The sequence below is a fragment of the Haplochromis burtoni genome, unplaced genomic scaffold (assembly GCF_018398535.1).
Source record: "Haplochromis burtoni strain Fernald_Lab_line unplaced genomic scaffold, NCSU_Asbu1 Contig_33, whole genome shotgun sequence".
In the NCBI taxonomy this organism is placed as follows: Eukaryota; Metazoa; Chordata; class Actinopteri; order Cichliformes; family Cichlidae; genus Haplochromis; species Haplochromis burtoni.
In genome coordinates, this window is record NW_024582394.1 from 1,077,420 (window position 1) to 1,101,003 (window position 23,584).

The 23,584-nt window shown below is 36.3% G+C and overlaps 1 protein-coding gene across 6 annotated transcripts in view; it reads right to left on the reverse strand.

Moving 5' to 3' along the window:
* gria2b (glutamate receptor, ionotropic, AMPA 2b) overlaps positions 1 to 23,584 on the reverse strand; it is a 51,660-nt gene that overhangs the window by 6,534 nt on the left and 21,542 nt on the right. For all 6 annotated transcript variants that reach the window (XM_005919404.3, XM_005919406.3, XM_005919403.3 and 3 more), the window contains exons 3-13: positions 15,123 to 15,362; positions 7,439 to 7,635; positions 6,187 to 6,240; positions 5,934 to 6,092; positions 5,151 to 5,318; positions 2,985 to 3,089; positions 2,716 to 2,823; positions 2,222 to 2,428; positions 1,717 to 2,084; positions 234 to 432; positions 1 to 37 (exon numbers count right to left, since the gene is read on the reverse strand). The exon at positions 1 to 37 is cut by the window's left edge and continues 211 nt beyond it. In XM_005919404.3, coding sequence (XP_005919466.1) covers positions 1 to 37; positions 234 to 432; positions 1,717 to 2,084; positions 2,222 to 2,428; positions 2,716 to 2,823; positions 2,985 to 3,089; positions 5,151 to 5,318; positions 5,934 to 6,092; positions 6,187 to 6,240; positions 7,439 to 7,635; positions 15,123 to 15,362 — 1,842 coding nt within the window. The remainder of the gene's footprint in view (positions 38 to 233; positions 433 to 1,716; positions 2,085 to 2,221; positions 2,429 to 2,715; positions 2,824 to 2,984; positions 3,090 to 5,150; positions 5,319 to 5,933; positions 6,093 to 6,186; positions 6,241 to 7,438; positions 7,636 to 15,122; positions 15,363 to 23,584) is intronic.

Genomic DNA, 23,584 nt, shown 5'->3' on the forward strand with positions numbered 1-23,584 from the left:
ATGTCCACATTTTGTCAAAAAGGGCAATCTTTGAGCGCTGTGTTGAGAAAAAAAAAAAGATTTTAATACAGCTTTATTATGAAAACTTTCAGTTATATTATGTCTTCCTTTAAGCACTGTATGTTCTGCAATGCTATTATGCTTGGTGTAAAATTGTACAGAAAGAATACACAAGCTATGAGTTGATATGAGTTGTTTCCATAGCTTCAGAATATACACTGAATATCTCTTACCCTAAAAAACTCTTTTGTGGAGCCAGAGTCCAGAGTCCCATAAGCGATCTCAGTCTGTTTAGCCAGGTCCTCGGCACTTTCAATGGGAGAAACCATTCTTTCAACCGTCAGAAAAGCAGCCAGGTTAGCAGTGTAGGAAGAAATGATGATTAAGGTGAAAAACCACCACACGCCACCAACGATGCGTCCAGACAGAGATCTGTTGTACAGACAAAAAAATAGAAAGAGCTGTTGACTTATGTTTATCTGGGTTTTTTTTTATCATATTCTAACAAAACATAGAAATAGGATTCAATAGCTGTATTGAGATAACTTTTATGCAGTGGATGTTTCAACAATTTTCTAGAGATGTGGACCGCTTGAGGCAGGTAATTTACCATGAATCACAAAATATTCCTAGACTTAACCATGCACAGCTTTGAAAAGATTTTTTTTCTTCATATTTTATCAAAGGCAGGTTTCAACCATAAATGCAGTCACTGTGTGATGTAGGGCATGGCATTGTGATTTGGTATATTTATTTTGGTTTATTTTTAGGTATATCCATTTGAAAATAGCACAGCACAAACCGACCAAACAATACTCTAGTTGGGATGTACTAGTTTATCTCTGAGACTACAATAATGCTAAAGATCCATAAAACCATTTTCTTCCACTTTTCCAAATTATGGTTGCAGTGGGAGGCTGGAGACTATCCCAGCGAAAGCAGGGTACATTCTGGATAGTGTACCCATTTGCACCAATCACTAATTAACCTAACCCCACTAAATGGGTGTCTTTGAACTGTGGGAAGAAGCCAAAGTATCCTGAGACAACCCGCATAAACTTGGGTAAATATGCAAACTCTACACAGAAAGGCTCAATCTAGAATGTGGATTTGAACCCAGGCCCTTTAGGCTGTGAGCAACAGTATTAACAAAGAGAAGCAGTGGTTACTCTTAATTTACCATAAAACATGTTTGGGATGAGGTGTGGGATAAAAAGGATAGGTCAACACAACACAAATGTCTACTCACAAGGTAGTAAATCTACAGTTAAAATATTAATTTTACACTAAATTCTGTAAAAAGAATAATTTTATAACTTTTCATCTAAACAAAAGTAAATAAAACCAAATAAAGCCAAGACATACAGAATGTATGAAGAATATAACAAAGTGGATGGTTTGGTTACATGCTCAAACATAACATGTTACTAACTAATGCTCTCCATCCTCGTCATCCACTTTTGATTTGAGAATCTATGCTACAGTGCTTTACTCTGGACCTCTAAGTTATAAACCCAACAATATTACAACCCCTAATCCTATATTGCTAGCAGAGCTAAAACTACACTTGGTTGATGAATACTTTGAAGCTCTAAAATCATTTTTTTCTCATTTTTAGGTAGTTCTGGTGGAATATCACTTATCATTTACTTATACTTACAGCATAAATTTTCTTAAATTAACGCAATATGGAAGTTGTGGATTTTTCTGACTTACCTAGGAGAGATGTCACAGCCTTGTCGCATAAAGGCTCCAAGGGAGAACCACAGGCTGTTGAATATGCCAAACTCATTAGTAGACTCATTGGTCTGGATCTGCCCGTCCTCATACTCCTCAGTGTGCCACTCGTAGGGGCTGAAGCGGCTGACGAGGAACAGCACCACGCTGACACCAATGTAAGCAAAAACTATACACATCCAAATCTCATAAGCCAGTGGATCCAAGAAAGAGAAAACTCCAGGCTTGGATTTCTGAGGCTTCTTGATCATGATGGAAATGCCCAGTGACATGAAAGGCTTGGAGAAGTCAATCACTTCCTCTCGCACCAATGTGATGGTCAGAGGAGCCACTGCGATGTCTGCTTTCTATCAAACCAGAAGGCAAAGAAAAAAAAGGCAAAAAAAGGTTTAAGAAATACCACTTGAGATTACAGGGGCTCTCAATCAAAGTTATCTCATTGAAAACCTTTAAAGCATGCATTCGAATGAGTAGATCAACTCACCCCATATACCAACTCTCCAACCATCCCATTCCAGATTTTGGTCTCTGCATCTCTTGCTCCATATTTTCCATCCCCCACTATTTTCAGTTGATATTTGAAGCCACAGTGCTTCGCTATCTCAGCAGCAAGATCTACACAGTAACCCTCGTAGCGCTCATTGTCTACAAAAAGGTCAGCGTTCTTTTTCAGCATTACATACGGAGCTTCCTGAAGGACAGGAAAAAAGAGCAGCACACATGAATTCAGCACATATGAATTACCTTGTGAAACACAGTAAAGTCTTGTAGCGTGAAATCAGTGATCTGGTGTTATTCTACATATATTTAACAAAAACAAGGAAAAAAAAACAACACTTTTCTCCGTAAAGGGAAAAGTGTTTAATTAAAGTGTTAAGACATCTATTCATAAAATAAGGTACCCAGTGGTCCAAGAACTGAAACACTAAAACCACAATTAAAGTACGCAATTAGTTATGGACTCATTATTAAACATACCAAAATGGTGGTCACAATAACGGTCTTGTTTTCCATTCCTGTTGTGTCATTTGTAAAGACATCTGATTTGGTGACAGCCATTTTATCCATTTCATTCCAGTATCCAATCTGTTGGAAAAAATAAGCAATAAATTCAAGAAAAAGTAAGTGCTGCTTTAATGGACAGCTTGAGCCTTGAATTCAAACTATATAGTCTCAAAAATTTTCCAAACGCTCAAATCTTGTATAGATATTCATCTTCTATTCAAATTGGATATCAAGAGACTTACTTTTACAGGACCATTACTCTTTAATTCCATTATATTCACTGAGTAATTGACTCTCTTGCCATGCTGGTCAAATTGGATGTTTCCTGTCAGTCCTTCCACTCGAACCTTGGAAACACAAGATCAGACGTGTGTAAGACTGATTTGACATGAATAAATCTGTGTGACGAGCAAACAGTGGTAGTGGGCTTATGTGGAAGGCAATAATTAAAAACATGGAAGCTATCATTGTTGTTCTTATTAATTATGATCAGTCAAGTAACACCATTCACCATTCATTTGCAGGTTAAAAGTTGAGATTTTCAAAGTTAAATTAATTCTTGATGTTGTCTGGGTCATGCAAATGCAGTTTTGTCAGGATGAATAGGTAATAAATGTCTCATAAATCCTTTCAGGGCTTAATCCGTAAATAGCTGCCAATTTGAGCAACAAGGGTGAAATGCTCTTTGCTAAGTCATCAGGAGATGATTGGGACAGTTTCAGAGAAGTAAAATACTAATGTGCTAATAAGGATCTTTTTTACGTGTCTTTTTACTTGTCTGAAGTAATACAGTCCTCAAAAACGTATTCACCCAGAGTTTCATTGCCCAAAAATCAGTGCATTGTGATGTTGTCACGACCTCATCCAAGTTCCCTAAAGTGACATCCATTTGGATCGGTTAAGTGAGAAGTGTTCTTTGCTCTTTGTTTCCTATGGCTCCCCTCTTCTTGAGTGTTTTACCATGATACCTAATGACTTCAAATACTTCTTTGTGCTGAGCTACGAGGCAGCAGAAAGTCTGAATGAACCCAGTGGTGTCCAGATTGAAGAGCATAAACTCAGCATGTATTCAGAGAACATTCATTAACCAAAGGAACTAAAGTAGAAAGAATGGGAAGGATCCTCTTGATTTTTTTCAGGGAAAATCAGCATTTCTAAAATGCATTTGGTGGAGTGGATCTCTTAACTTCACAACATGGAAACTCAGATTTGCGACATACATCCTCTCATTTAGTTGACAAACTTGAAAAATCACCAAAGTTTAAGTTCCATTTTCAGTTGGCAAGTCACTGTATTGCATGAAAGCTGTTACATAGGTCTAGACTTGAGTGCTGATGTGTTACTAGTTGTTTCCTATATGGATGGCACGTCAGTACACTGCATACTATACTCACAATGTAAAATCCATATTAGATGTTACATAGTCTGTAACAGTGTTCAATCAAACTCACAGGTTATTTGTTTAGTTAAGTTGATTTGAGACCAAGAAGAAACCTCTTGAACTGCAGAAGAAGATGGATGGATGGATGGATGGATGGAAAAACTAAAAATGAAAAACAAATTGAAACGTCCTTTCAACAAGAGATGAGGGGGGGGGGGAACAAACTTGTCACACACTGTGTCAATACTGTGATATTCATCTTGCCGTAGAAAAAAAATAATAAAACAATAGGTAGCATAATATAAAGTTTGATTCTCTCTCACTTTCACCTCACTTTGGGGGACATTTGAAGGTAAGAGCCATGTGATCTTGGGAAACTAAACATCACTGATCAGGTTTTGAGAGCAACATAAATTGATTTGGAAGAGATCCAACACCCTTGGATCGGCTTATCTTCTGACATGTTTGATCACAACCCAGTACAGCATCTCTCTGTCTTCATGGGGTGGTTAAAGGCAGCTAATCTTGATCTTTTATAAGTGTATCCTGACTTCCAGGGTGCCAGACAAAAAAACATCAAAGGCAAGAACTGATCAATTTTGGAAAAGCTTTCTGAGACATTTCCAACTGATACCTTTATCATTAAAAGAATCTCATCCTAGAAGCTGTTTTGGACATTTTTTTCTGCTCTGCATTAAGAAAGAGTGTAGATGGACAAGTCAGTGTGGTACAGATAAAGACATAAAAAGAAAAGAAAAAAACATTTGAGAACCGTGTTACTGATCTTTCAGAAACTCAACATGATAACCATGAATAACTGATGCAGCATCATAGTTTACCATCAAATTAATCTCTATTTAGTGTGTTTCTTCTTCTTCTGAGAGCATATTTCTCTGTGTACATATGCACTGTAAAAATCAATCTTTGACAAGTACTTTCTACCTCGATGCGTTTTAAAATGCTATTCTTTTAATGTGTCTACTGTTACCACTGCAATGAATCCTCACCAGCAAAAGAGGTGAGTTACCTGTTTCAGTGCTCGCTCAATCTCCACACCCTGAGCCCATGGCACAGCAGGATTAGCCAAGCAGTCACCAGTGTTGGCCCTCCTGGTAAAGTCAATGCGTTGTTTATGAAGGTATCGAAAAGCTTCTGTCATCACCTGAACGGCGTCATAGGTCAGCGCAGATGTATACTATGGCAGAAAATTGGATGAGATTATACATGAATTATATATTATATATAGATGAATAATGAAGGACTGTATTGCTATCTGGTTAAACATAATATAACTAGTTGACAAAAAAAGACTTTAACTGTAAGCTCCGTATTCACACATTGAATAAATATAGTTGATCAAATAAATAAATAATATTTATCTGACATTCTGCACTAGATTACACAGTGCATTATGCTTTATCCACTGTCTTTCCCTAATTAGACAGCATATGATATATCATATGTTTGATGCTGGTGCTTTCTTTGTTTATGTATTTTTGTAGAGCAGTTTTGTTGTTTTGTAAATGTCAAAACTTGAGTGAGTGCTTTTATTTAAATCAGTGTGGCCTGAAAAACAGCTTGAACTTTCCCAGTTTCAAAAAAACGAAGGCTACTTTTGGCAATGACTATGCAGCTCTGGTTATATTTTAATGTAAATTTATCTGATTTCTGTGTTTGCCAAAACTGAACATGCCATTTCAATTTCCAAAAAGCTGACTTCATGTGGGCTGGTATAGTAGAGTAAACTAAACAGAATAATTATTGATGATTTCAGTATTATATCGCCTCATATGTGCATGTTAAAACTCACCCTTATTTTGCTGTCGGCTCCAGGATATTCTTTTTCTTCTAGTGCCTCCCATCGCTGATCAAATTTGGAAACCAAGGGATCATCAAAATCAACAATCTGAAAGCCTGAAACATTTGCTCCACCATACTGAATTTTGGACAGGTCTCCATCAATGAAACCCTAAAAAAACAGATCAAAATGAATTATTCCATCAATTAATACACTTATAAAGTCGTTCTTTAAAGAAAAAGTTGTAAATGTTGTTTACACTCACCAGATTGGCTATAATGTAGTGGTAGCCTTTAACATGTCTGCCAATTGTGATGACCTACATTGTTGTGAAACACATGTGCATTAAAACAACATATAGGACACCTCGTGAAGGAAAAAGCAATTCTTAGTTGACAAAAACAGCTTAATAAAATGCTTGATTGAAGTTCCTCTTGTATGCCATTTTACACTGTTTGACAACTACACTTATAAGAAAGTACAATCTAAATCTGCCACATTATTTATTCAGACATTATTAATTTGTTTCAATCAACCCTCACATGTCTGACAGTCTTGGCCGTTATCACTTTAAAAAACATTGTCACTTATAGTCGCAGCTATTGCTAGACAGAGATATCAAGTTCTGACGCCAGTTTTCTTATCAGAAAAGACAAAAGCAAAAAACTAACATATCTCAACCAGACCCCTTTTCAGTACCTCATATAAATGGCACACCTGAAACTAATCCCGCTGCTTGACTGACACCTTCGTTTGTCAGGGCTGCTACTTGATGCAGATTTGAATAATAACGTCTTGCATCTCCTATGTAAATGTCTTTGACATAAAGCAAGAAACTTCCACCTCGACAGTCTCTGTTTTTCCCTGATAAAGAGGCAACGAGGCTGTAGACATTGATTTCAGTCAGCATTTGGTTAAACAGACGTCTGCATGCTTTAAATGCTAATCAATATGCCTCCCTCGTGAGAAAAAGGTTAAGTAAAAATAGTCTGCTTATGTGCATTTGTTTTTCCTTTAATTGCAGTTTTGTTTACAGCCTAAATGAACAATTAGCATAATTGTTATGGTGCCTTTCTACATCTGCTGGACTGCATGGTCCATGTGACAAGGCTACTTTTGTAAGTGCTTTGTCAGATACACGTATTTCAACTGGATCTTACTTTTCTCCTACAGGAGTAATTAAAGGACAACAAGGTTGTTAGCATTTCCTGCACCCCCCTTTTTTAATCACCACAGATCCATTCCCAGTGCTATTTACACTTCCCAGTAGAGTTTTTACATATTTGGACTCTATTAGTTCTAATATCATGTATAATTTAAGCACGAAATAGTAAAAACATTTGTTTTTTGCTTTCAATGTTTTGCAAACTTACATTTTTTTAGCTTTCTTTACAAACAACAAGCCACTGATAATTATACCGATGGAGCCTACTGCATGTAATTACTTTACCCAGAAATTACTTACGAGAAAGACTAACAAATAATAATAATAATAATAATAATAATCTACAATGTACCTGTTCCATAATGTCCTTCACTTTATCCTGTTCACAGTCCAGTATCACCCTCCTCTCTTTTTTGTTCTCCAGATCTTGGAACAGTGAGCGGTAGGCCTCATCCTTTCTCTCATCTTTAAGGTTTCCCACATTAATGGCAGTTACCTGCCACTTTTTCTCTGCTGCGGTGTCCAGAACAATTTGCAGTGTTGTCAGGCCTGAAGAAAAGATTGACACAGAGTTAAAATATGAATCATGTTGTGTCTCTTTATGCTTAACATATGCATATGTTTTATAATGGTTTTAAATTATTAACTGCACATTCTCTTTAGTCCCCGAGATATTTTTGGCCCTATGGCATTTTAATGGCTCAATGCAGTAATTATGATATGCAGATTTCAAACCTCAAATTTCAAGAAGTCACAGCAAGCACGCGAAAATAAAAATGTGGGACGCAGAAAAACAAAAAAGAAATGCAAAAGCCTAGCAGAAGCAGACATAGTTTGAAGAAAAAAAAATAGACCAGCAGACAAGACCCGTTCAAAAACATTCTCATCTGCTTGTTGAAACCCAGTGAAGGTTTTACAGCGACTCAGTGCCTTATGTAAAGAGCTCATCAGGATGAGTCACAGGTATTCTGGCATGAACCTGACCAACATGTGGGAGGAAAGTGGGTCTAACAATACACTTGACTGCATCAATACCAACATTTCATATTTCATTTCTGCTCTATTACTGTATGTTTTAAAGGAGTAATTGAGTATTTTGCTTATTATTTTTACAGTTTGATTAACAATACAATCTATCCTGAACGTCCACTCATAGTCTTTGTCTGGTATTTTGAATTGCAAGACCTTCAGAAAACCTTGAAAAATAAGTGTCTTCAGCAAAATCTCTTACAGTATGTGATCACTTATTTTGACCATACTGTTTATTCCAATATGTAATATAAACAAAATGTTCAGTGAATAACTGACACAGCTGGTGCAGTTAGCTGTAGCACTGGTCAGTCAGTGTGATGTGTAGTGTGGTGAAGGCAAAGATATCATGTCTGTTTCAGATTATATTCGCATCATCCTCTCTGTCTGGTTTCACTGTTGAATCTTTGCTGTTATTGATTGCTGGTCTGCTGAGGGCAGTTAGAAAGCAGTTTAATAAAAAGGTTGAGTGTTTCATTCTGACTTGCCGGTGAATTACAGATGTAATCAATTTCATGCGACGCGGCTTTGATTTTATATGAGGAAAATGGAGACTTGCAGTTTTATCTGAATGAACTATTCATCATAGTTGCATTAAGGTCAAAGTAGTGGTTAAATGTGTTTTATTGATACTTAAGAAATTAGATAAATGAAATGAAATTTAAGTTCTGAGTAATATGCAGTGAAAATAATTAAACAACAAAGGCAAAATGCTAGTTAGCATTGGCTGAAGCCAAATATAATCTAGATAGTGCATCTCTGTGGACTGTACTTATAGTCAGTAGCTGCTCTGTTGGGCACACCTTACTAAAAAAACCTTTTGCATCCACAACTGCCTTATTTCTTTGTTGCATAGATTCAACAAGTTGCTGAAAACCATTCTCAGAGATGTTGGTCCATGTTTACATGATGGCATCATGCACGTCCTGCATCTTTGTCAGATGAACATCCATATTGGATTGAAACTGTGGCCCTTTGAGTACAGTGATTTCATTGTCATGTTTGAGAAACAAGAGTGAAATTATCTTAGCTTTGTGAAATCGTATGTTATCCTACTGGAAGCAACTATCACAAGATGGGTACACTATGGTCATAAAGACATGGACATGTGCGCAACAATACTCAGGTAGGTTATGCATTTTAAACAATCAGTTAGTAACAAAAACCCCAAAGCTTGCCAAAAAAGTATACCCTGCACCACTGTAGCGTCTTTTTTCCATTCTAAGCTGGCAGAAATGGTCTTCTGTTGTGATCTTCTGCTACTGTAGCCATGTGCTTCAATGTTTAATATATTTTGTATTCAAAGATGCTTTTTCTGCACACCTTGTATGTAAGCGGTTATTTGAGCTGCTGTTGGTATCAGCATGTAGAAAGCGGGCCATTCTCCCCTGACCTCTGGCATCAACAAAGCATTTATGCCTAGAAAAATCCCAGTAGACCAGCGGTTTCTGGAAGACTCAGACCAACATGTGACATCAACAAATGTCCCACATTCAAAGTCAATTTTATCACCTTTTCTGTGGCCATCAAATTAGCTGATGAAACATTTGCATTAATAAGTAATTAAATGCATTAAAATATATTGTCCACCCCAGTGTACCCTTTAACTTTATAACTAGATCACATCCCACCCTACACTCTTTTTACCTGAAAGACTATATCACCATGTAATACTAGTTTGTTCCTGTGTATTTAGTGTTAAAATATATACCGTATTTAGTATTTTGCTTTTGTTACAAGTTCAATGACATTTGTAAATGTAATTATTTCATTAAAAAGGACATCATTGATTTTGTTACATTCACTTTAAGTCATTCAATGTTGTATATAATGTAAGAATATATGTGACTTTTTCGGTTATATAATATTTTATAATTATTCACAAACCCATGATTTTGCACGTTTTGCAATGAACAACAAATACCTCTTTCAGTGGTCTAAAGCAGCACTTAAGTTAAATGTTTCCTTTACTACCTTTTACATTTGACAATTTTTTTATTATATTGAATCATGACTCCAAATACATGAGAACATGTACAATACGATGTAAAATGTTTAATTAAGGGTCAAATAGGCTCAGATTAAATAGAGGATATTGATTTGATTCCTACAAATTCATCCTCACATTAGCTATAATCTGTTTAACAAATTGTGTTCCCATATATCTACTGTGCTGAAAGTCCAACATCCTTCCCCAGAGTGAACCTGTTATTCTTTGCTTAATGCCTATTGAAGCGCCACTTAAATCAATTGCAAGTGTTTAAAGGCTTTGTTTTAGGAAGAAATAGCAGGGGTTGTGATTGCCTACAGGTCTGCTATAACAGAACTTGAATCTGCAAATTTTTTATTTGGGTTTATTTATTGTTTATTTTAATCTAGATTCAAACATGTAAATGTTTGAATGATGTTTAGATAAAAGTATGAAAATTATATAAAAAAAAAACAGACTGGTACAATTGTAATATTTGACAGCAGAAATAGCTATTTTAGTGCTTATCACTGCTGTAGACAGCGCTTTTATTTGACCTTGATTAATTAAGCATAAAGTCTCCAAGCACGAGTATGTGACCTTATTTAGACAACAGTGGATTTCTAATATATTAGCAAATGCTGGCATGCTTAGTGCTGGAAAGGTTACTTTTAAAATGTATTCCACTACAGATTACAGAATACATGCCCCAAAATGTATTTTGTAAAGTATTCCGTTACGTTACTCAATGAGAGTAACGTATTCTGAATACTTTGGATTACTTAATATATTATCATGCTTTTTACAACTACATGAATGTACTATTTCTGTGTGAAATATTACTGTTACTGAAGGTCCGCGGCTCCGAACTGTAGTAAAGGGACCTCTGGCTAATACTTCAGCTTCAGTGTCGGGCTAGTAGCCGAAAAATAGCTTTACTTTGTTGTCTGGGTCAAGTTTGAGACAGAGAGAGGCGTTGAAAGGCTGCTCCAACGGAACTTATTGTTTTTGGAGGAAAACACGAACACTGTGTACAGTCGAGTCTTAATCGCTTACTTACAACTGGGCTCATCAGGCTCTCTTCTTGGCTGCAGTGGTTATTATTATATTTACATGCTTCCAGCTCCCGTTTCTACTCGATGACAGCTCGTACTTTTCCACTCACCTTTTTCTCCCTCCCTCGCTCACAGATACATAATGGGTATGGCAGTCCATTCTCCCTGCAGCACGGACTACACTGCCCATGAGGCTACATTCTTTAGGGCTGTAGAAAACATGGACGATGGACAGCTCCCCAAAAATGAATGCCAAAACGTCTCTATCGCCCCCTGGTGTCTGGCTGCAGTATAGGTCATAAACCCCGCCTCCTCCATGTTAGCGAATGGGACTGGGGTCAGACTAAAATAAATTAATTCCCCTCAGATAAATTTTTTCCAAAGATTCTTTCTTTTGTCATCAATAGTTCTCATTATGGTGATTTATGTCCAAGGGGTCTCCTTTCCCATAAGTTTGATTCTAATTCCTACCGCGGTGATGTTAAATTGGGGTGTAATGTCATCATAACAGCTTTGACTGACAACTGCAGTCACCGAGAAACTTGTAACGGACTTAGTTAGCAAATTGCATCCATAGACTGTGTAGGTTAACTGCCAAGGCAATTAGACCTGCTAATTAGTGTTAGCCGATCACACAGTTTACTATTGATAAGCACCTAAATTGAAAAGACTGGGCATCATTTGAGCTCTTTTGGCCTCCTTTTAAATGTACAGGTTGGCCAATCAGAGAGAATGTCCTCAACATTTGCAACAGGCAAGATGTCCCAAGCAAATATTTCCACTTCCTGCTATAAAGCTGAATTTGCGGTAAGGGAGACCCTTTAGACAAACTTTTTGGAGATGGAAGAAAAAACAAAAGAAAATATGACTAAGTTTTTGTTAGTAATGGTAACTGTACCGTTTTGCTGTAACTGTAACTGCTGTTGGTGTAACCCCACACCCCACGCATGGCACGCAGGATGGGCATCAACCGTGAACCAGTGAATTAGATAAGCACAAGAAAATGGATGAAAGGATAAATGGAGCCCACTGCAAAGTAGTCACATTTTTATCACGTTAGAAAAGATCAGTTGCAGCTCCACTTTTTGAGATATTTATCAGTTGTTTACCAAAAATAGGTTCCCAGTACCTGACCTACACCATAATATTGGTCTTCTCTTTAACCTACTCTTTAATCTATCTTGATCCATTGTTTAAACCAAGTTACTGGCCATAGCTGACAAGGTATTTACTGGTTCATGCATTAGCCTCAGTGTTCTAATAGAATTCATCATAACCAGTAACAACTCCATTGCTTCCTTTCTTTCGACTCCCTGAGAAACACCCCCACACATCCTTGCATCATTTACCAACAAGCTTAGTCACTTACAGTCTCTCTCTTTCCTCTTCTCTCTACACTTTGGGTTGCCATGGGAATGAGTGGATCACACTGACCTAATTAGACAGCCATGCAATGATGAAATATGCACAACAGGCCCCTTAGTGCCACAGCGGACGTACAGTAAGGACAGCAGGTCACTCCTAGCATTAGCATGGGGACACTGTGAAACAGCTGGTGCTTCTGATTTTAGAGAGGAACAGTATTTGATTCTGCTGTCAGTCAGAAAGGCTGACTGGTAAGACTTAGCATGCTGGCAAAAGGAAGAAAAGCATAGCAAACACAAGAGATGATTTGTAAAGCAGACAGGACAAATGGGAGGATAACGTTAGTGTATAAAGAGCAGGCAGGATATGTCTTGGATGGGAAAAGGTGCAATGGGAGACTTTAAGAGATGTAACACTATAGAAAGTTAAAGGTAATACAGAGCAGAAATGCTCTAAATCCTTCCTAATCCATCCACCGTGTATCCACTCTAAACTGTGTGTAGACAGCAGCAGTTTCACATCTCTATGTTGATTCACTTCTGTTGCAATAAACCACTTAGTGCTTCATATAAATACTTACATATAAAACTATCTTTGGGAATTTATCAATGTTGCATACCTTCAAAATGATTTCTAAAATTGATCTGAACATTGTCTCTTTTAGCTTGCTGAAAATAAAACAATTAGTCTATGAGCTAAAAGAATAATTTGATGTGTAACATAAACACTGAGTATTCCTGTTAGGATAGAAGACTAAATACTGTTATTCCACTGTAACTAGATAGTACTGAGCTTTTAATTCTGGTTTTTCATTGCAGTAAGAGTGTTAATAGAGAGTGGAACTCTATCTGTGGAAGAGATTTTCTTTTCAGTGTCAGTTGCTCCAGAAGACTGCATTGTGCTTCAAGGGCAAAAGTCACAGAATCACAATTAGCAGGTGACAGCATAAAATGAATTACATGACACAGCAAAGTGAGATAATGCAAAAGCAGGAGTAGATTGTTCTTGAACCTTTTGGCTGCCATCGCCTTTATTACACCTTATTATTAATTGCTATATTAACCATTCTTCTCGAATTCAGCCACAGCCATCTTCCATTTTACCAACTCATATGCTGCTAGCTCAATTAAAAAATACAATTGTCATGCTTATAAAGCATATAGTGTGTTCGACGTTTCAGGTAGTGAGAGAAAATGTCTGCTGGAAGATATAAAATCTTATTTCCAGACTTCGACGTTATCAGTGTCGAATTTTGAAGAATCACTTATGAAAGGGATCAAAGAAAAGGGACGAAATAGATTTGAATATGAAGCAAGCTGGGATATTATAGTTTGAGGGTAGATAATATTTCATGTAGGATAAATTCAGCCCTTGATCTTATCAAGGATTCCAAATACAGGTGTACAGGCTCAGGATAGAGATTATTTATGGCTAAATAATTTAACTTATTCTCTAAAAAAGCTAGTTTTATCATTAAGGGCACCACTGCTGCTGTATTAGTGAATGTTTGTGATAACTGCAGACTGTAAAAACATGATGAGTGCTATGGTGACAGTCTTCAGATTCTGTAATCCTTAATCTTGGGAAAAGCCTGCCTGTCTAACTGACTGATAGATCAAAAGGGGTATGGCTTGAATTTTAGGTAGAGTTGGAACCAGAAAAGCAACTGGGTGTCTGTATTTGTATATGTGTATGTATCTGTGAGTCTGTTGTTTGATTGTGAAGTGGAGCTGAAAAATAACACAATGTGAACTAAGCATGGTGCAACTTTTCCTCTCAATTAGGATGGTCACACCATTGCTGACATCACATCTCTATGTAGAACAAGTGTGGAAATCAACAGCTTTAGGCCGTATCATCTCCACTGTATGTCAGAGATGACTCTGACTGCCTCTCCTCTAACCTCGCCTTGATATTACATTACACTCTCAAATGGAGGAGGTGCTATAGTTGATTGTATGTGACAAGCTGTTTGTAATGAGCCCATGCCCTTTACCTAGCTTCACCTGTGTTGCACACAGTGGGATAGAAATGTTTTGTCACAGGATAAAAGCGGTTGCTCAGGATTCTGTGTTCATTTGATCAACCGCTTCCCTGTAAGGGGACAAGTGGACCAAAAGTGTATCAACAAAATGTCTGTCAGGGGGAATGGGCAAAGTTTGGGTCCACATATCCTCCATGAGAAAAGGTCACAAGGGGGACATGCGAGCCTTTCCCCTAAGAGGACCAGTGTTCCCAAAAGCTATGCTAACAAAAAGCTACATGTATGCTAATCTACAGCTTAATAGAACCAGCAAATTGCTGGATAGATTACTCTTCTGCAGCCCCTTGTGACAACTCAGCAGCTGAAAGTAGCAAACATATAATAATATAGTCTAACTTACAGTTTCTGTGGTTTATATTACAGAATTCAAATATCTGGCCAATAATGCAGTTTTCAAAGTTCATAATTTCACATACATGTTTTACAAATAGCCATAGGATTAGCATTCCACATCAAGCTTCCAAGGCTACAAGATAACCAGCTGACAACAGTGGCAGATTTTCTTTAGAGAATTTCATGATGAAAATCCACTCAAATCACACTTTGAAAGCTATAAAACGTGTTCACTTCTTACCTCGATCGCTGTCGTAGAGATAGGCAAACTTGTCCCACTTGTAGTACTCAATAAGGCTGAGAAGGGGGCCCTTGATATCTGGTCGCATCTGGATAATGAACTGATGACTTCCATCCAGAGGGAAGCTGGGTGTTATGAAGGAGACATGTAGCGTCCCACAAAACGAGGTGATGGTGTTTACAGACTTCTTGTCATAGAATCCAAAAATGGCATACACTCCTCTAGAGAACTGTGAACAGACTGAAGAAAAAAATTGTGTTAGGACATTGTACTGAATGTTTACTTCATTGCTTTTAAAAACTTCCTTTTCACTATTTAGCAGAAAACAAGTTGCTGTCTTTTATACCACGGATGATTTGGCAGAGCAATGTCATATCTTATTTGAAACAAACTCTTCTGACATTTATTTGGGAAGCATACAGTACTCCCTGCTATAATTCATAGCAATGTATATAACCAAGACCTTTATTACCCTCAGTTAGTGCACATTAGGGCCAGAAACAACCATTAAGGGACATCTCTTTTAGTTTCTTTTTCGGCTGATTAATGGATAGTTTCCCATAAGTTCTGTCAGGGGAGTGCTTGTGTTCAACAGCAGCAGATCCAATCTGAGCGAGTCACTTTGTGAAACTTTTATGAAATGACCTATTGCTTTATTTGATATAGTGATAATGACTGTGATTGATATTCTGTTTGACTTAAAGAGTCTTCAAAACTCTATATCAACTTTTTAAATGTTCTCTGTTTTATGGTATAGTAACACTGCCCCGAGAAAAAAGTAACTATTCCACATATTCACAGGTGTATGATTATGGGGCATCCAAATATGCTTCAGTGCACTGCTTCACCACCTTTACCATTAAGAGCAGATGCATCTGTAGAATATTTAATATCCACAATATATTGTTAGATGCCATTAGATTTTAATGTTTGCCTTCGTTAACAACCGTTTAATTATATACTGTGTGATTACTCTGTGTTTATATTAGATTACTTGTATTACATCCTCATTCTGCTGACTCTCCAAAAGCACCGTATTCAATAATATAGGACATATGTTCTGGTCAACATAACACCAGGGATGTAACTGGCTTCTAGCATTCATTATGCAAAGATCAGAAGAGAGTACTGAAAACTCAATGGACTGTAAACATAAATGCTAAATGTCTATCTTATCCTTTAGTTGCTTTCGGCAGTGTTTTTTAAACATTTTACTGGAGTAGATAGATTTGCATGCTCCTTGTAAATGTGTATTGATCAAATGTAAGTTAATGAGGGTTATTGACTTTTGTCATGTTTCTTTCAGTGTAATTAATCTAGTGATTTGTTTTTCTGTCCAGTATCATTGTGAGGTGCCTCATTGACAAAGGGAACTGGAGTCTGTGTAACAGATACATGGTGTGAGTATCAGTTTGATCTGTTACTTCTGCAGGCTACTAGGTGTTTGTAAAGGTTTACTTCATTTTTGCTGTAATGCTTCATATATGTACACAGGGAGTATTCTTTAGCCACTTTTTCATATTGTTAAATATTACCAGCTTCATTAATGAAATCTCAGCTGAAATTAATTTAATTAAATTCTTTCTCTGGCAAATGACTTACTATTGTTCAGTCAGACTTTGTTCCTGCTGAACACGATCGAATTGAATAGAATAGGACTGCAACAGAGCTGTAAAATTGCAAAAGTTATTTTGGGTCAATTCCTAAAATATCTGGTTGAAATTTGGTCAAATTAAACACCTAACAATCAGTTAATGAAAAGTAAATTACTATTTTCAATGTGCATTTTGGAAAGGAAAGCCTCATTACCAAGCTCTGAGCTCAAAAATCTCATATCTTACATGATTTTATTGAATGAAACAACAATTTGAGTCCAATTTTAGCTATTTCAGCAAACTGATAAGACAGTTTCCATCCTAAATGAAGATAACACCTCTATTGTTACCATGTGTGTCACTACTTTTGTTTTCAGGTTACTGGAATATTTAAAACAATCACAATGACCAACATGGAAAACACACAAAAATAAGCTTTTTTTAAAAAAACAAATAAGATTGACCATGACTCAAAACTTCAGAGACGTTTGCTCGTGTGCTTGAAGTGCTTGAAGTTTGTGTATTTCGAAATGTGGCCAACACTAAAGTCATGGTGCACTGACACAGGCTAAATTTAATTTATACCTCATTAAACCACTGGAGGTCCATAGAAGCTAGATTTTCACGGTGGTGCCTTCCTGTTTTTTTTTTTTCCTGGAAAATATCATTTTAGTAGTTTTTCCTCATCTTTTGGTAAGTGAGTTGAAATATTTAACAGTAGATTAATTGCTCAATGATGTATACCAAATGATTTTTTTATGAGGCAATGAAAACATTACTTGTTTACTTGTCAAGCCTTTTTTTTTTTAAAGTTTGTTTAGAGTTCCTTGGAAAACATTCACCCCATAGTCAAATGCACACACAGCCCTTTAAAAACTGGCTAGAATACCAGTGACTCGCTTTCATCCACCGCCATCATTCATGCACTTCAAATATCTTTAACAATCCATTGACATGAGCAATTAAATGTTCATCACAGCCACCGGAGCCGAACTGTTAACAGTCCAATCACCTCCATCAGTCTGTGACACCATTTCTAATCTTTTTAGCAGATGACACTGGCCAGTAATGTGGCCACAGAGAGATTAGACCTCACTAATCTAATTTCATTTTTTGTCTCCGTGCAAGCTAACAGAACCTAAAGTGTGTTGACTGTTAACTGTCACAGTCTAACCTGAGAATGATAGTGTACAGGTCAATGAAGTAAAAGTAAATGTCTGTCAGAAAAGAAGTTAGGTTACATGTTAAATAAGTCAGGGTAATTTAAAGGAACAAAGTCTGGAAATATGACACAGGTGGAGAGCTTTGAATTACATTTGAGATAAGCTAAATATAGTTGTAATATACAGATAATATGCAACTGTGGTACTGTGGGTGCATGGAGACGCTAGCCACTGTAGTTCACAGTAAGTATCTTCCATTAAATTCTTAAAACACTGCTTTTTGAAGTTGCTGCTGAATTGTTCATTTTAGGCCTTTGCTGTTAAATCTGAATTTTGTATTACTTATATTCTTTTCTTATTTTCTGTTTGAGATATTTTCTTAAATAAGATAAAATACTGATCATATTCTGGACAATTACAGTTCACACAAAGAGAATGCCATATATGTATGCAGTTTTGTTTCACTTTGCAGCCTCCTTTTTTCTTTTGCTTTGCACCCCCTTTCCTATTTCAGAATAGCTGGTGAAATACATTTGTAAGTATATGTCATATTTTGTTCCAAGACATGATAATTGTAAGACTTAAAACCCGCTCTATAACTCACCCTGGCACCATATTTCTTAAAAATGTACCATATTCTAGGTCTCCTGGCACTTATAGAAGCTAAGAGAGTTGCTGCTCTTTTTTTCTGTCGTTGTGTCACATCTGTCCATTGTCAAGTTTCTAGCCTTGCTATGCTGACACTCTTGCTGGTGAGCTTGCTGAGTTTGCCCAGGATTAAAACTCACTGAGCTCGTGCTTAGAAACTGGATATCCCCATGACTGTGCTGCAGCTTATGCCAGAGAGAACAGTTTGACAACATGTTACTTTATTACCAAATATGGAAATTCACATCCAGAAGCAATGCGCTGTCTATTTGTCTGTGCAGGGACTGTTCAAAGGACTTTGCCGTCTGTGAAATGTGACAGAAAAAGAATGAAAAGTAAGGTTTTTAATGGGTGAGACTTCTACGTGCACTTCTTCAATAAGGAATTTAGAAATGTTTAATTAAGAAAGAAAAGCCAGCCACAAACAGTAACTCTTAGAAACACTGGGGATTTTGGAAAAGCCATTAAGCCTCTGTCACATCTGACTGCTTTTCAGTGAAACCAGCAAGTATTCACCCTCAGAAATCCCCCTCCAAACGCAGAAAAAGGAGTGATTGGGTAAATCTCTTTTTCTAGTGTTTTCTAGTGTTCTTGAGGTCACCCTAATTATGCACCATGAGCAAAATGTTGAAACAAATCTTATTATTGCTCACTGCTGTGTCTGAAAATTATAGCATGGTGCCAGTTTTTCTTCTCTATCATTCTGTTTATGAAGATAACATGGGGAAAAAATTCAGTTCTCACTAAATTTTGGAATGTTTCAGCAAGATAAACAGACTGTTGATTTGGGGACTTGTAATCCTAATATTGTTGTTACTGACAATAGTGTATAATATAAATAATATGTGTCTGTGCTTGTGCATGTTTATCTGGGTTATTTGCATTTGGTTATGCATCCCACTTATTTATTCATTTAGTTTTAAGTTGTTCATCTATGAACCAGTAATGTCAAATAAAAAACTAAAATTTGATCAAGGTAACGTAAAACATAAGGCAGTCGTTATATTAATCTTTACATAAAAACAATAATTAAGCATGTTGCTTTATGCTTCTGATATATCCAACTGCCTCTGAAATGTCCTAAATATTTATACAAAACAGAAAGAAAAGAGCAGAAGGGAACAATAACAAGAAAATTGCTTCCTTAAAGTGTTGAATAGAGGATCGCTATACATGGGCACATTCTGTATTGGACTATTTGAACAGAAAATGACACATCTATCATCGTAGAGATTACACAAATATACACTGAAACCCCTGAGATCTTAATATTTAGACTCTTCACCACATTTCAAACATGCTACACTTTGCCATGAAGATGATGGTTTTCTTAAATTTGAGCTTCACTGTATATCAAGACATGCCAATGCAACACTTGCATCTGTGTGCATTTTTTCTACACTTTAATTTAATGATTAAATGTGAGTTTTATCAGAACACAGTTAGTTAGATATTTTTTCCATTGAAATTTAGTTATTATTTCATGTACAGTACATTATCTGCAGTAATTTGATGCTGATTAATTGACCAATTTGATATCCACAGCAGATGCAGCAGATGCACAGGCACATTAAGCAGAAAACAGCATGTGTTATTACTGTTTTGTTTTTATTTTTGTATTTTGTTTGATTTGTTTTGCCTGAAGTTGGGTTAATCTAATGGATAGAATATGCCATTTCTTGTAACAACTCCATTAGTTCACCCAGCAGTTGCTCCACATTATTTGTGCTACAGCTACATAAACACTCATCAGGCACTCCGTGGTCATCAGAAGGTTCTAATCCCTTCATTACAGGATGACGTTAAATGTGCTGCAAAAGTGACTCTGGCACAGTTTATCACCTTCCAAAGAGAAGGTGTACCCTTTGAAATATATTTAGCCGTCCCAATTAGCTGACCTCGTTTTCACCACTGTGGCACTGAAGGCAACTTCGCTGCTCAGCCACTGTTTACATGACTGCTCCGTCACTGATCAAAGATTAAACTTGCATAAATTTGCAACTTCAGCTGACATCTAATATGCCCTGAAATTGTCCAAACAACATGGATGAATTCTGCAAATTCAGTTAATCTCATCAAAACATACTTAAGTCTATCAAAGTATGCCCATAATAATAATATAGTAAAGCTATTATTTTTTAATATTGACACCATTTTAAATGTGATAAGTATCTAATCATATTTAAGCTTCAACATAGTTTCAACGTATTTTATTTTGAAAATATCAAATCCAGTAAACAGAAATCTTTGGCATATTGGTGCTTTTTATTAATATCTACATAAAGAAAATACACAATTTCCCATTCAGTAGAAAAAACTGACTAAAACAGGCATCCAAATCTGACAAACCATCTGGTAACAGAAGGCCAAAATTGGCAAAGTGCTTCAGCAAACTGATGAATCAGTGTAATGCACATGCATGCATTCGCACATGCCACGTCACTGTGGTGATAATCATCAGCAGTCCACTCACATCTAACAGAACTCACTGTTATATATCTCAGCATCTCCAACACTTCTGTTCTCACCACATAAAAAAATGCCTCGAGACCTTAGGGCTTTATGTAGAACTGATATGTCACCAGTTTGCACAGCATAAAAGCACCCCAAGGAAATTTGTCACTGATATAGTTTTTGCACAGGAAAATTTTGACCTTGGACGTCTACAAAACACTGGAGAAACCTGGTGGCTTGTGGCTTCCCAAAACAACCCAATGGTCATGCTACTGTTTTGTGAAAATGATATTGGAAGATGGAAGGGATTTTTTTTGTATTATTTTTTTTTAATAATGAAAAAAGGACAAGTTGAGAAAGGACTGCAGTGAAGGACATACTTCATCAAGCTAGAATTCACGGCACTCGTGGGAGGAAAAAATTTTTTTAAATCAAATTTATAGAGTGTAGGGAATCTTTTTATAACTTATAATATGTTTTCCTCTCAGCAAATAAAAACTAAATTTAATTTTATTCCCTTTTTGCTATGTTGTTTTGATAACCTTTTTCAGGTTTGTTTTCTTTATTTATTATATTTTGACTGCTGTAAAGAAACAAAGGCAAGTTTTGCCAGTAAATGCAAATGAAATATTTAATAAACATACTATTCATTGACAAGTAATCAAAAAATGAGGTTCACGGGACATATATGGGGAGTTATATTTTCATATTTTTCAACATATTTCACTGGTTAATTCTTGTTCTATATGCTATATGCATTCACTTTCCTGTTGTGTATTAGATCACAACATTAACTCCACTCATTTTGTAAAGATGTCTGATAAGGTGGGGTCTGTTATGCTGGTAATTAATATAAAATTCCATTGCATACAGGTTAGAAAATTAAAATTCATAAGCCATGTGCTTTAACTGATGATCAGTTTATGTAATATATAAGTATGTAGCAGAATCCAGCAGCTGGTTAGCTTAGCAAAGCATTGAACAGCTGTGCAAAGCATATATAATATATTAGATGTAGATGACAAGTAAAATGTTTTTTTTGACATCTGTGACAAAATTTAGTTTTTCACTTGTTTTATAACCTCAGTAAATGTTCTTGTTTGTGGGTTTATGGTGAGTTTCAAATTGTATTTTATAAAGCATTAATTCCACCTTGTAAATGGTGGTACCACAAAGCATTAAATAGAAGAAAAAGCATCCTGTGCATTAGGGGTTGTCTACCTTTTGCATTGTCCCCAGATATTGAGTTAAATTTGGGTCTGATCTGATTTCAAGAAAACAACATGGGAACAATCAAAATGCCGAATTAGATTCAAAGGCTCCACTGTAGTACAAAGCAAACAGAACTTGCCTAAAAGCACCTTTAAATTCTATTTAAAAATGATTGTTGCATGCATTATATAAACCAATCTAAGTAACTATTGCTCAGAACAGCTGCCAAGAAACTAAAAGACTGCAGGCTTTATGATAAGCTAAGCTTACAGTAAGAGATAAAGATGTGTGAATCAGTGTTCAACAAACCAAATAACTACCAAACTGCATAAGAACCATTCACTGTTACCAGAAAGAATGTGGTTTCCAACTGCAATTAGCAGGGTTAAAATAAAAATGGCATTTTCATTTTCCTCTTCATTCTAGACAAGAGATGCTTTTAAGCACCTAAAAAAACATCTTTATTGGCTCTCCTGGGTGAACTCAATCTTTTTAGGCCCTTGCACAGTCCTCCTGTGTGTTCAACAGTGCTGTAGGTGATGTAAGGACAGCTACAAGCAGCTTTTTTAAACTAAATTTATTGCTGTGTTCCTAAATGCTCTTGTAGTACTGGATTTTTTTTTTTTAAGTATTTGCATCCTTATCACTGTGGCTCAGATATATAGAAAATGGGAAAGAGGTTTCTAACTTAAGGCTCTGATATGGGAACAATTTTGAGATTGCATTTTTTCTCAATTAACACACATTTTAGTGCAGAACAGAATTCCTACTCTTTTGATTCCCAGACATTTTCTTTAAGTTGAAGCCTGTGGTTGTGGTTGATGAGTCAAATAAATGACCTCATGTTTTTTATTTTTTTCCTAGACACTTCTCCTCAGTGGCAAACAATATGAATTCATGGAAGTAAGTGAAGGAAGGATTAAGAACGTACAATATGACATACTTCCCCCTTTCTTATTGTGTTGCTTAATGCAGGCTTGATAAACTGCTAAATTTCTCTTCCCTTTGCAGTTACTCTAGTTGAATTATTTCTTTTATTAAGGCTTTCATCATTTGATTGAAGTAAAATTTATGAATTTCAGTGCTAAACGCTGACAACAACTCTCAAAATAAAGACTCAATGAAGCCCAAGTGAGTTACTCCACCGTAACATTATTTTTAACATTGATCTTTATAAATGGAGAGTCCTTTCTAAATCCATTATGCAAACTGTCTTACACAAAGCAACAATTTGACCAGCAGAGACTTTGCAAAGAAAGATGGATGCAGCTTCTACACCTGAAAGGTGACTCCAGTGAAGACGTGCCTTGAAATGGCATTGTTTCAAAAGATCAGCATGAGCCTGGTCCTCTTGTTTCAAAAATATTTCTGACTTGAAGAAGAGTTTCTT